The sequence below is a fragment of the Pleurodeles waltl genome, chromosome 8 (assembly GCF_031143425.1).
Source record: "Pleurodeles waltl isolate 20211129_DDA chromosome 8, aPleWal1.hap1.20221129, whole genome shotgun sequence".
NCBI lineage: Eukaryota > Metazoa > Chordata > Amphibia > Caudata > Salamandridae > Pleurodeles > Pleurodeles waltl.
This window is the reverse complement of record NC_090447.1, coordinates 510,515,085-510,528,040: the sequence shown is the minus strand read 5'-3', so window position 1 is coordinate 510,528,040 and position 12,956 is coordinate 510,515,085. Positions and strand designations below refer to the sequence as shown.

The 12,956-nt window shown below is 48.5% G+C and overlaps 1 protein-coding gene across 2 annotated transcripts in view; it reads right to left on the bottom strand.

Annotated features, from left to right (window-relative positions):
- LOC138250080 (E3 SUMO-protein ligase RanBP2-like) overlaps positions 1–12,956 on the bottom strand; it is an 894,326-nt gene that overhangs the window by 6,615 nt on the left and 874,755 nt on the right. For both annotated transcript variants that reach the window (XM_069204480.1, XM_069204481.1), the window contains exon 27: positions 10,146–10,419. In XM_069204480.1, coding sequence (XP_069060581.1) covers positions 10,146–10,419 — 274 coding nt within the window. The remainder of the gene's footprint in view (positions 1–10,145; positions 10,420–12,956) is intronic.

Here is a 12,956-nt window from a genome sequence, read left to right as displayed (position 1 = left end):
CCGAAACGTCTCTCTGTGCTGACCAGAACCCAAAGACAGCAAAGGCCCTGGAGATGGTGGTTCATTGTCAGTGCTCAGAGATCCAGGCCAGACTCATAGAAGAGGGTTGTTCTACCACAGCGTGGGACTTCTTGTGTGACCCTGGTTTGGTTGCGGAAGTCTCATTGACAGCTGCTGTACTTATAATTCTAAGCATCTTTTTGGTCGAAGGTTCGGGTGTATTGAACGCTGGCTCTGGCCTGGGTGACTGCTATGCTTCAGGGTCCGGGACAGAACTAAGTCATCGCCTTCTCTGGCGCCAAAGAGGATTTCTTCAACAAAAGTTGTCCAGAGTCTCAGATGATATCTGATGGTACGTTTAGTGGTGTGCCCTATGCCTCTCTCTGATGTACCACCTTAGGGTCTTCTTGGAGTGGAAGGAGAGGCAAAACATAAAGGGAGTATTGTCAGGGTAAGAAGGAGAGCCAGACATGATGATCTGTCAATGGAGACTTCAAATGACAATGGGAGGGAATTCTGGGTGGGTGTCTGTTCCATTACCCTCTTCCAGGATGCAGGTGCGTGAACAGTAGTCAGTGGTCCTCGGAATGTTTCTATGAGGTAGCATGACTGAAAGTCACTAAAACACTGACTTTTCTTCTGAAAAGACAGTATTGAGATTCCACTGTGCGGTTCAGCAAAAGAGTAAGGAACACAGCAAACTCTGAATCCTCTTGGTGTACTTGCGAACCATATGGCGGACATAAAACAATCTATCATGGAGTCAGTGTTCATGAGAATGGTTGACCAGAGGAGGAGTCTCTTTACATCTTGTTACTCAAAAGACTTTTACAATGAAAAAAAAAAACTTGCAATCGTCCAAGCACAACACCAGATGGTAGGAGTATTCAAAGTAAGTATATCTACAAATTTGTCTTTAGTTGCAGAAACAATAACTGAACCAGCTGGTGCATTAGCCTTCAAAACTAGCAGATCCTTTGAAGCAGCTTTGTAGTTCCATTTCAGCATTTGTGGACAAGGGACGACGGGCAAATTAATTCTGCAAGATGAATAAATGTATTGTTTGATAACAAAATCATGACAATTTACAGAAAAATACTTCTGTAGCCTTCCTGGATAGTTCCGTAAGAGATTTAACGCCTTCTGAATGGGAAGGTTTGGTATATCTTTCTGTGATGACCGGAATCCTAGGACCTTGAATCTCTTATTAGGATTCCCATGAAGTCCCATCCCGTTGAAATGGAATAAACAGTTTGCATCAGCGCCATAAAAAGAATCGTTTGAGTATGCTTCTAACTGTATTTTACCTTACTTTTACCAAAGAGTTCACTCCCTTTGTTGATGATCTTGGCCGGGTAATCATGCATGAAAGCCATACAAAGCTTATGAGGGTAAAGTTTTGGCTCAGTTGACATCACAAAGACTCTCCACTAGTGGTGGAGCTTAAAGGTTACTTTTTGGCTGAAGGACTTGTGATTTGAATGCAGTGTTTCTAGACTTTATTATGTGATGACAAGAATACCTCATTGTTTGATTTCTCAAAACCAAATGCATTGACTCCAGAGGGGAGTCCTCCAACATCAGCTGTGATGGAAGCATTACAAAAGCAGGTCTTGTGCATGTTTGTAAAGTTGGTGCCAAAAGCCCCCTCTGGGTGAATATTTCAACTCTGGGTGAATAACACAGCAGATATAGAGGAGATGCTGGAGGCAAGGCAAGTAACCATCAACAAAGAGAACCCTGAAAGCACTGAGCATTTTGCAAAATTGAGGATAGGAAATGCATATGTAGATTCTATGTAGATGGATGATCTCCAAGCAAGAAATGCTACCAGTTAAAAGAAGCTAAGTGCTACCAATGTAGAATCTGCCGCCCCACTGACAAACAGTTTATAATAATAAAGGTGCAAAAACAGTGGCAAACTATAATGAGATACTCTCATTGTTTTTTTCATTCAAACTGGGAATTTCTTCTGGGGAAGAAAACTGTGGGAGTACAGGGATGAAATTGTAAATAGGTTAACACTGTGTAGTGCAGTCTGTGAGAAAGCTTATATTAAAACAAAATTGCAAATGTTTCAGGGTTTTGTTTGTTTTCATAATACTATTTGAGTAAAGCTCAGACTTTTAAAGTTTATTTTATAAGAGTTCCAGGATCCTGCTGGATTCCAATAAAACAAGCTGGAGGTCATACTGTAGGAAAGTAGGATCTTTCTGACATCGTTGCCCCCACTTTTTGCCTGGCGTCAGTGTGTTTTGACTGTAGTAAACTGAGATCCTGCTAACCCGGACCCCAGTGTCAGTGTTCTCTCCCCTAAATGTATTTGCCACAAAACCTTTACACCCCACATTTGGCATACTGGTACTCCAGGGGTCCCTCATGGGCTGCAGCATATATTATGTCACCCATGGGAGTCCATGCAAACTGTGACTACAGGCCTGCTACTGTAGCCTGCATGAAAAGGTGCAGGCACCTTTCACCCCAGATATAAGGATTACCTTATATTGCGGTCACTGCACTTTGACCCTATAAATTACCCCCTAAGGTAGACCCTTCAGCTCAAGAGCAGGGTGCAGGGTTCTCATTGTGAGGAGAGGTAACCCCTACAAACCCAAGACTCCATTTCCTGGGCTTTGTAAGTGCAGGGAGACCATGTCAATGTATGTAGTGGGCACTGGTCAACACAAGATGTCCAACTACACAATGGCTTCTCTGAATCTAGTCATGTTTGGTATCAAACATGATGGAATCAAGCAACTACACAAAGTGCTAGTTGTGTGATACCATGTACTTGGGGTGTTCTTTAGAAGATCTCCCTTGTCTGCCTATCCAGCCTTGCAGGATCTGCATGCAAACCAGTGCTACCGCCAAACACACACTGTTCCGCCCTCCTGCTGCTGAGCTTAACGTGGTCAGGGGAAGTTAGAACAAAGGATTTACTGTACAGGAGAGGGGTTACCACCTCTCGTTTAGAAATAGGTGTCACAAGGCTAGAATGGGAGGGCTCCTGAGCACCACTAGACTGCTTTGAAGGGCACATTTGGTTCCCTTCTTGCAAAACAGCTTCCACCAGTGCAAGAGCCACCAGCTCCCACTCTGGTGCGAAAACACACTCAGGACAGGGGAGTGACCACCCCACTGTCCAGATCCTCCCCTGAGGGAGGTGCACAAAGCTCTACCAGGTGGTCATTTAATTCTGCCATCTTGGAAACAAGATACGTAGAGGCCCCTGAAAGCATCTGACTGGTCAGTCCAGTAGAGTAGTGTCCCTGACAACCTCCCCCTCTCCAATAGGTGTGTCAGTGCAGTAGCAGTCCAACCCCCTTCATGGGTTACTTAAGAGATCCCCCAAAAGGTGGCACCCTATATTCATCTGGAACCAAGACAAGACTGAAACTGGTAGCAGGGCTCCTACTGCAACTTTGTCTCCAGGTATTGCAAGGACTCTTCAACTTCTGTGGTCATGCATCCTCCAGAGTCACAAGGACTCTGCCTGCACTAAGCACATCCCGAAGAAATCTACTTTGGAGTGAAGGAGTCACTCCCCTTTATCTACAGGCACCTCAACGATGAAGTTTAGTTTGTGGATCATGCAGGCCCACAGACTCTTCAAGGCTCTACAACACAGATGGTGGTTCTGGGGCTCTTTAGTGGTCTGACCTATCTTCTTTGCAAATGGGAAAACTGTGGTCCCTCAGTGGAGCTACTAGGACGGAATCCCTGTGCACCACGTTTGCTTGTAGTTGCTAAGGCTTTTTTGGCTCTTCAATCCGAAGACTTCCTAGCTCCAAGAAGCCCCAACCTCCAGCATCACAAAGCTCCAAGAACGATGTCCTCCCTGCAACATGGGCATCCATCTTCATTGTGCTGCTGAGGCCTCCCTGCGACTCCCTGTACCTGCTGTCAGTGTCTGCCTGGGGTCTCCAACAATTCCTCCTGCTCGCTGAGAGCTGGCACTGACTTATCTGCAAGGTTTGAGTCTCTTGGACCTTGCTAGTCCCCATTCCTGCAACACTACATGCAAAGCTTTCTTGCATTTGCCAAGGCTTGTTAGTGGTCCTGCTGACTAATGATTCCTCTGCAATCTGATGACCAGTGTCGGACTACTCATGGACGACTCCTGGGATCTTCTTTTACCGCCTGGACACCACATCTGCACTTCCACAATAACCATCAATCAGGAAAGCTTCTTCAAGAAGGTGAGCATTGCCCTCCTGCACACCCTGGGCATCTCTGGGTGGTCTGGACTCTGTCCTCTCTTTTCTTAGGTCCTCGTCATCTGGAATCCACGGCTGGGTTCCACCGACCTTGTCTAAGGGTCACAACAACAGCTGAACAACCAAGGTCCCCACTGACTAAAACAGGAGGTTCTCACATAAATTCACCCCTGTGCACCTAGGCTCCCTGGTGTAGGTATTCCACTTCTCTGGGTATCCGGGGGGTGGGGGCACTCTTGAACCTTCCTTGTCCCAATGGGTTTCATCAGGGTCCTCTGGGAAGGGTCCTGAAACAAGAGAACTCCAGGCACTACTTCCCCATGTTATTCTATGGGCACCTGACTCAGGGTAATTATCTCTACATATGGGCGCCAGGGGAATGCTAGTTACTTACCTTTGGTGTTTTAGTGCTTTCCCAGTCCTGAAGGTCCTTGGGTGGTAGTCTTGGTTGTGATTTTCACATCCCATCTTTTTAGTATATGGTTTGGCCTCCGCATAGGGGCCCAGGTTATTTTATGCTTCGTTGATCGACTGTCTGGGCGTCGTTGGCATCATGGTCGCCATGATTACATTGTGGTCATATATAGGTGCCACCCCAGTGCGCTGATGTCCGTTTCTTTTCACGACTTTCCACGCCAACAGTGCGGAACCATGAAGAACACTGAGAAAGGTGCGCCAAAACTAGGGCCCATAAAGGGAAGTACTTGTCCCTAGAAATCAGTTCGCAGTGCGGGGAGGATGGGCGGGTTTAGTAAGGAATCAGCAACCAGATTATGTCTCTCCCAGATATATTGTTACCAAATGTAATTAACTTATACATCTGATAGAGACTTCTAGTTGCAGATTCCTTACCTTAGAATAGATACCCGAGCAATAGCACCCTGGTGGTGGGCTGCGAACTAAGATCACACCAAAAGGTCCTGCAGGACCGAACGGCCAAAATAGCCGTCTCTGCGGACCTGACTGTCCAGACAGTAAAGCTTGGTGAACGTATGTAAGGATGCCCATGGTGCAGCCTGGCAGATATCCAGGACTGGAACTCCATGTGCTAACGCTGTGGCAGCAGCAGTTGGGCTGGTTGAATATGTGCGCGCAAACCCTCAGGGGGTTGCTTTTTCGCCATCTTGATGCAGAGGACTACCCATCGCAAGATGGTCCTGTTCTGCAACACCTTCCCTTTCTTCGCACCCACATAACCCACAAAAGAGTTGATTGTCCACCCGGAAATCTTTGGTACAATCTAGGTAGAACACCAATGCTCTTTTTGGATCCAGACCATGGAGTACTCCTCCTCATGAGAGGGATGTGGGGGTGTGTAAAAAGTAGGCAAGGTGATAGATTGACCTACGTGAAAAGGCGTTACCACTCTGGGAAGAAAGGAAGCCCTAGTAGGGAGCACCACATTGTCAGGATGCACTGCTAGGAATGGTGGCTTCGAAGAAAGAGCCTGAAGCTCACTCACTCTGGAAGCAGAGGTGCTGGCAATCAAAAATGTTGTTTTAAGGGTCAAGAACCATGGAGGACAGTTGCGGAGCAGCTCGAAAAGGGCACACATGAGGTATGTGAGGACAAAGTTCAAATCCCACTGGGGCATGATGAACGGGATGGGACATATGAGTAAGGCCTTTAAGAAAGCTCCCAACAATGGGAGATTTGAAAAGAGAAGGTTGGTCTGGTAGTGTTAAGATGGCAGACAAATATCCCCGAGGGTGCCCAGAGCAAAACCCTGCTGGGCAAGAGAGAATAAAGAGAAGAACCTCTGAGAGAGGTGCAGAGGGGATCAACAGATTTATTGATACTCCATGCCACAAATGTCTTTCAACGACAGGTGTATACCGTTTTGGTGGAGGGACGCCTGGCTGCCAAGATGACATTACAGACTTCGGGTGGAAGGTCAAAATCCATCAACTGTCGCCACTCCATGCAAGAAGCGGAGAATGGGCAGGCTCAGTGGATAACCGTCCCCTGCTGCTGTGACAGCAGATCCCCCTGAAGGTGCAGTCTGATTGGAGGATCAATGGCCATGCTCAATAGCTCGGGATACCAGACTCTGCGTGCCCAGTCCGGAGACACCAAGATTACTTGGGCCCGGTCTTGCCTGATGATCTTCAGGACTCTGGGCAGAAGTGGTATTGGCTGGAAGGCGTACAGGAGGCCAGAGTTCCACTTGCGACGAAAAGCGTCACAGAGCGAGTGCCGCCTTGGAAACTCCAAAGTGCAAAACAGCTGACATTGTGTGTTCTCTGCAGGGGCAAACAGATCTAACCAAGGCTCTCCACACTGCTGAAAGAGACCTTGCTCCACCTCCGGATGGAGACGCCATTCGTGATGGACTATGCACTGACGGCTGAGTTTGTCTACTCTGCCGTTCGGAGAGCCCACCAGATGTTGAACCACCAGGCAAATGCCCTGGCGATCCAGCCATGTTCAGAGGTGAAGGGCCTCTTGACAAAGGGTCGACGACCCCACTCTCCCAGCTCGTTGTAATACCACATGGTGTTGTCAGGGAACACCTGCATGACTTTCCCTTTGAGAGATGGAAGGAATGCTTTTGATGCAAGTTGGATTGCTCGGAGCTCCAAAAGGTTTATGTGGAGCCTGGACTCCTCCGAAGCCAGAGGCCTCTGATCTCCCCCTCTCCCATGTGGCCGCCCCATCCCAGGAGTGATGCATCTGTCACTACTGTGAGATCTGGTTGGGGAAGGGAGAGGGATCAGCCATTGACCCAATCTTGATTCGACAACCACCAGTGCAGATCTTTCGCAGTTCCCTCCGAGATTTGAACCATGTTGGAGAGATTCCCCTGATTCTGCGCCCACTGGAACTTCAGGTCCCACTGCAGAGCCCGCATATGCCATCTGGCATGTTGGACCAGCAGGACACAGGAGGCCATGAGACCCAGCAGCCTCAGTCATTCTCACTGAAATCCAGGATAGAGGCTGAAACATCAGTATCATAGCCCGAATATCCTGGGCTTGCTTGTCGAGAGGATAAGCCAGAGAACAGCTCTGATGAAAGGGAGCATCTGAGAGGGAGTCAGGTGTGACTTCAGCATGTTTATAATGAACCCCAGCAAATGCAAGAGGTTCGCCATAGACTGGAGGTGGGAGACTACTTTCAGGAGCGTGTCCGCCTTCAACAGCCAGGAGTTGAGGTAGAGGAAGACTGGAACCCCGAACCTGCGCTGATGAGCTGTAACCACTACCATCACTTTCGTGAACACCCAAGGGGTGCTGTAAGGCCAAAGGAGAGCACGGTGAACTGAAAGCGCTCGTGACCTACCATGAATCGCAGGTAACAACTGTGGGCCGGCAGGACGGGAATACGGAAATAGGGGTCCTGCAAGTCCAACGCTACTATACAGTTTCTAGGGTCCAGGGCAGAAAGGAACTGAGCTAGAGTTAACAGCTTGAACAACTTCTTGAGGAAGAGACTGAGGGACCAGAGGTCTAGGATAGGGTGAAGGCCCCTGTCTTTTTCAGGCACCAGAAAGTAGCAGGAATAGCAACCAGAACCTACTTCTAGCACAGAGACCCTCTCTATGGCTCCCTTGGCCAGGAGAGCCTTGACCTCCTAACAGAGAAGTGCCAAGTGATCCTCGACAGGTGATCGAATGATAGTGGCATGGCTGGAGAAGTCTCGAAGGGGAGGGAGTAGCCCCTTCAGACGATCTGTAAAACCCACCTGCCCATGGTAATGAATGGATTCCCAGTGGGGCAGGTGATGGGAAATCCTGCCGCCAACTGGTCCCGGATGTCCCAACAGACTAGGAAGGTTTAGAGGAGGGGGTGGGGAGGACTTGGAGGGCCAGACTCCCTAATCGACTACCTCGTTGGATCCCACGTTCACGCAGGGGCTGTACAGCATGCACAGGTTGGTGAGTCTCTCCCATCTGTCATGGCCTGGGAGAGAACGTTCAGGGCCTCTTCCGGAACTTGAGGCAGCACTTGCGCAACCTTATCCCAGCGAGTATGGGAATATCGGCCCAAAAGGCATGCAGTGTTCACAGACCGCAGCACTTGACTAGCAGAAGAAAACATTTTCTTCCCCAAATTGTCCATTCATTTTAATTCCCTGTCCGGGGGAGTGGTAGGGAATGCACCAGAGGATCATGAAGCCTGAATGACAAGGCTCTCAGGCGTAGGGTGTTGGGTAAGGAAATTTGGGTCATTCTGCATAGGCCGATGGCGGCGGGCAACCGTCTTTTTCACAGGAGCCCCTGTGCTGGGTTTGGACCAGGTCTGAGTAGGACGTCTGTAAGCACTTTGTTGAAGGGCAGAAGGGGTTCCAAGTTGGAGGCCTGAGGCTGACACTTCGGTCAGGAGGTTAGGCCTGACCTCCACAGAAGGAAGCTCGAGGTTCAAAACCTAAGCAGCCCTTCTCACCACCATAGAATATGAAGTTCCCTCCTCCGCAGCCACAGTACGGGGAGAAAACATGCCAGTGTCAGGGGAGGTGTCCAACCCATTGGCATCACCCAAATCCTGTACCCAGTCCATGTCAGGGTCAAGCTGGTCTTCTAGGGGGTCCAGCGACCTCTCTACACTATCCCCGTATCCATACCCATACCAAGAGGGTTCTGGATCAACCCTGGGCACAGTAGAGCCCATGGCAAACGGAAGTGGCGTCAAGCGACGTCAGTCCGGCTCTGGGTCGTCGGGGATAAGTATAGGGTCCACGTCGTTTGCGGGCCCAAATGGTGCAGGGAGCGTCGACGTCTGACCAGACACTGGGAAAGGTCGCGTTGGCACATCTGGCATCAGGACAGATCCAGAAGCGGATCCTGAGGTGCCCTCCGGAGTCGTGACTGAAGTCATCAGCTTGGAACCCGAGTGGGCCCTCACCGACTCACCTGGGCCCGAAGGTGCCGGGAGTGGGTCAGACTGCCCAAAAATGAGGCACATGGCCTCATAGAACTCTAAGTTGGGCAGGGGTAGCACCGGCTCCTGGAAATTCAGGGAGGCGCAGAGCGGACAAAGACTGAGGCTCCGAGGACAGAGGCCTAGAGCATCGACACTCTTCCTGCAATGTGCGAGCGACGGGGCAAAGCCGAAGAACGTTTCGCCTTCTTCGACTTCTTCTCACCTGAATGTCCAGATGACTTGGACGAAGGTGAATGGTAGTGACTCAGTGACCGGTCTCCTGACCTTCCTCTCGAACCGGAAACAACGCAGAGTCTAGTGTCGGCCGCCATGAGCTTCAGGGACTGCTTTCTCAAAGCTTTTGGTTTCATGGCCCGACACTCTGAGCACGACTTTGAGTCGTGGTCACGCTCCAAACACCAGAGGGACACAAGGTCACAGTTAATCAAAAAATTACTGGGATCACTCTTCTCCGGATCTGCACGTAGGCTGGCACGGAAAGAAAAGAAATGACATCAGTGTGCCAGGGTGACGAGACCAGCAGAGTCAACCTACGCCACCTAAGGGCACACCGGGGTACTGCTTGAAGAAAAATCTCCAGATCTAGTCTGATTCCTGGGGAAATTCTAAGGTAAGGAATCTGCAACTAGGAGTCTCTATCATATAAATAATACATTAATTTTCTAACTCTGGTGTGGTTCCTTCTTGTGTGTACATCACTGACTGACCTGTGCAGTATTTGCAATCACTTTACACACTCTCAAATAAGCCTTAGCTGTTCTACACAGCTACCTGTTGAGAGCTCTGGTTATCTGGAACCACTTACACTATCACAAAGGGTTGCCTGGGCTCAGTACAGAGTGCCTCACTTACAGGTGTACACCATATACTTAGCCAGCCTCCTACACATATGACGAGGAACCCATGAGGAAGAAACCTTTCCCAATGATTACGAAGACAAAATGAAGAAATGCACATGCTCGAACTCAAGACACCCATCCTAACCCCCCCGCCACACACACAGTGGGAACACCTACAATGAAAGGCAGAGGTAAATGTGACTCACCAGAATAATCCATGGCTGTCCAAACTAAAGCATTATTTGATGTACTTAAAGGCTGGATGTCCATTGACTTGGAGATAACATGGTTTGCACAAACTTTGAGAACTTGATCTCTTCTCATCAGAACACGGTAATATTTGTTTTCTTGATGATAAAGGATCTTTATTTCTCCCACACCACGCTCCTTCCACTGGCCAAGATCCCTGTCCCACCTGTACAGCTTTGCTCTCTCTTTGAACAGGATCTCTTCATCTTCTTCACCAGACCTTACCTCCACCTAGGCGGAATAATACAAATCAATCAGTTTCAAACAGGAATATAAAAAGACTCATGACATCAGCATGACCAGTTTGATGTGGCTACAGAGAACAGCAAAAGTGAAAAACACTGACAAAAGTGAACAATAAATGAACACATTTTTTTCCAATTCCGAGTAAGGAAACAATCTTGGAAAGGGAAGTTCTGACTTATTCAGGCACAGACTCTTATAAGAAGATTTTTCCAAGTACTGCCGCTGGCATTCCCTACCTTTCAAGTGACCCTCTGCAGGTCTGCACAGTATTCATACTACTGTATGAAGGTGCTTGACCTATCATATCATTCTTGTCAGCACATATGGAATCAAACCGTGATAAAACAAAATGACTGACAAAGTGTTTGTTGTTACCCTTGGCTCACTGTAATGTTTGGTCCAATCTATGGCCAGCCATCTTGTAACACCTCCTGACAATCCAAAGTCTTGCTTTGCAGCCCTTCTTCTCGACATACCCCCCTCCAGTTTCCATGTGGAAATGGGCCATAATTCGGGGAGAAAGGCATATCTGGCAATGGCCTAGAAGAACAGGCTACTTACCTTCGGCAACAATCTAAATGCAGATGCCTCATCTTTTGAATATTCCCCAAGCATCAGATCTAAAAAACGTTTTCGTGGTAGCTCTGCATGCTAGAAGGTGGCACCGTATGGCTCCGCACTGACACAGTTTTGGTTGCAATGTGCAGGCCTATGCAAGCGCCACTCCTGCATGCTGATGTCAGTTTCTTTCAAGATTATCCGCACCTCCAAAGCTGGAGTACCAAAAGAAAACTGATATCAGTGTGCAGAGTCCTAGACTTTGGATTTTATCAATAGGAACAGACCCAGCACAGAATAGGGTGGATCTGTGAGGAATCAGCAGCTAGATAGTTGATATCATAAAGAGTTACCAAAGGTAAGTAACTTGTTCTTCTGATAAAGACTGCAACCCACAGATTCCTCACCATTTGAATAGATACCAAAGCAGTTTCTTTCTGGACATAAAGTGCTGCAGGACAAAGAAAGACAAATGCCCCTCTCGCGAACTTGATAAACAAGTTACTTACCTTCGGTAATGCATTACCTGGTAGAGACTATCTAGCTGCAGATGCCTTACCTTTGAGTTTCCTGGTGTCCGCTTCGAATCTGGAATATTTTGCTGAACAATACCCTGCGTGCGCAGTCAGGTGGCGTCGTTCGGATCCGCATGTGTCGTTCGGCTCCACATGGTGTCGTCAGCGTCGTTGGAGCCGTCTGTGACATCACGGTAGCCTATAAAGGCACCACCCCGGCGCACGTATGTCAGTTCTTTTACCCACAAACTTCCACGACAGAAGCGCAGAGTCATGGATAGAACCAACAGTTTGTCTGTGTAAAACTAGGGCCCTAAAAGGGATAAACCCTAACCCTACTAGACATATCTGTAGAGCGGGGAGGCATGATTGGGTGTAAGGAATCTGCAGTTAGATAGAGTCTCTACCAGATAATGTGCTTACGAAGGTAAGTAACTTGTTCATCTCATAGACACTTCTAGCTGCAGATGCCTTACCTTTGAAAAGATACCCACAACATAACTTCCTGGCGGTGGGCTGCGGATACCTCCAACTACACTAAACGGTCCTGCAGGACTGAAAGGGCAAAGTGTACGTCTCTCCTTACCAGATTGTCCAGGCAGTAATGTCTTGCAAACATGCCCAGGTTGCCGTCTGACAAATCTCCAGGAATGGAGTGCACCAGAGCTAGCACAATGGTAGCAGCTTTGCCCCTAGTAGAATGAGCCCTCAAGCAGCTGCTTCTTGGCCAATGGATAGCAGATCTTGATGCAGAAGAAACGGTTTGCTTCTGCACTGCCCCATCCTTCTTTGCTCCCAGGTACCCCACAAAGAGTTGGTCATCCACCCAGCACTCTCTTGTGTGGGCAAGGTAGAACGACAATGCTCTTTATGGATCCAGTCTGTGGAGTCGCTCCTCTTCCTTAGAGGGATGCTTTAGAGCAAAGAAGGTGGGCAGGGTGATGTTCTGACCCAGATGAAATGGGGTCACCACATTGGGGAGGAAAGAGGCACAAGTTCCGAATACCACCTTGTCTGAATAGATAGTGAGATACGGTGGCTTTGATGACCGAGCTTGCATCTCACTCATCCTCCTGAACGATGTTATTGCCACTTAGATGGCTGTCTTTTTTTTTTTTGGTCCTTATAGTGATTTCCAGCCGGGCTAACAATAGGACGAGGTTGTATCTCGAACCATCCCCCTTTGATCAAATGGAGTTAAGGTAGAGACCCTTCCTCTACTCACAAGTCGCTCTAAGAGAGGTCATAACCAGCACCTCCTTTCCTCCAGAGTCATCAATTTGACTCAAGAGGGGCGTTATACCACTCTTAATCATTGGGCAGCCCTACAGACAAGCAGCTGAGATTGCCTGCCTCTTTGCCCAATGCACCCCAAATCGGTCTCTCTTCTTAGATGAAAAGCTCTGTTCTAGGTGACACAAGTTTGTAACTGACTCCTTCCATTCTTGT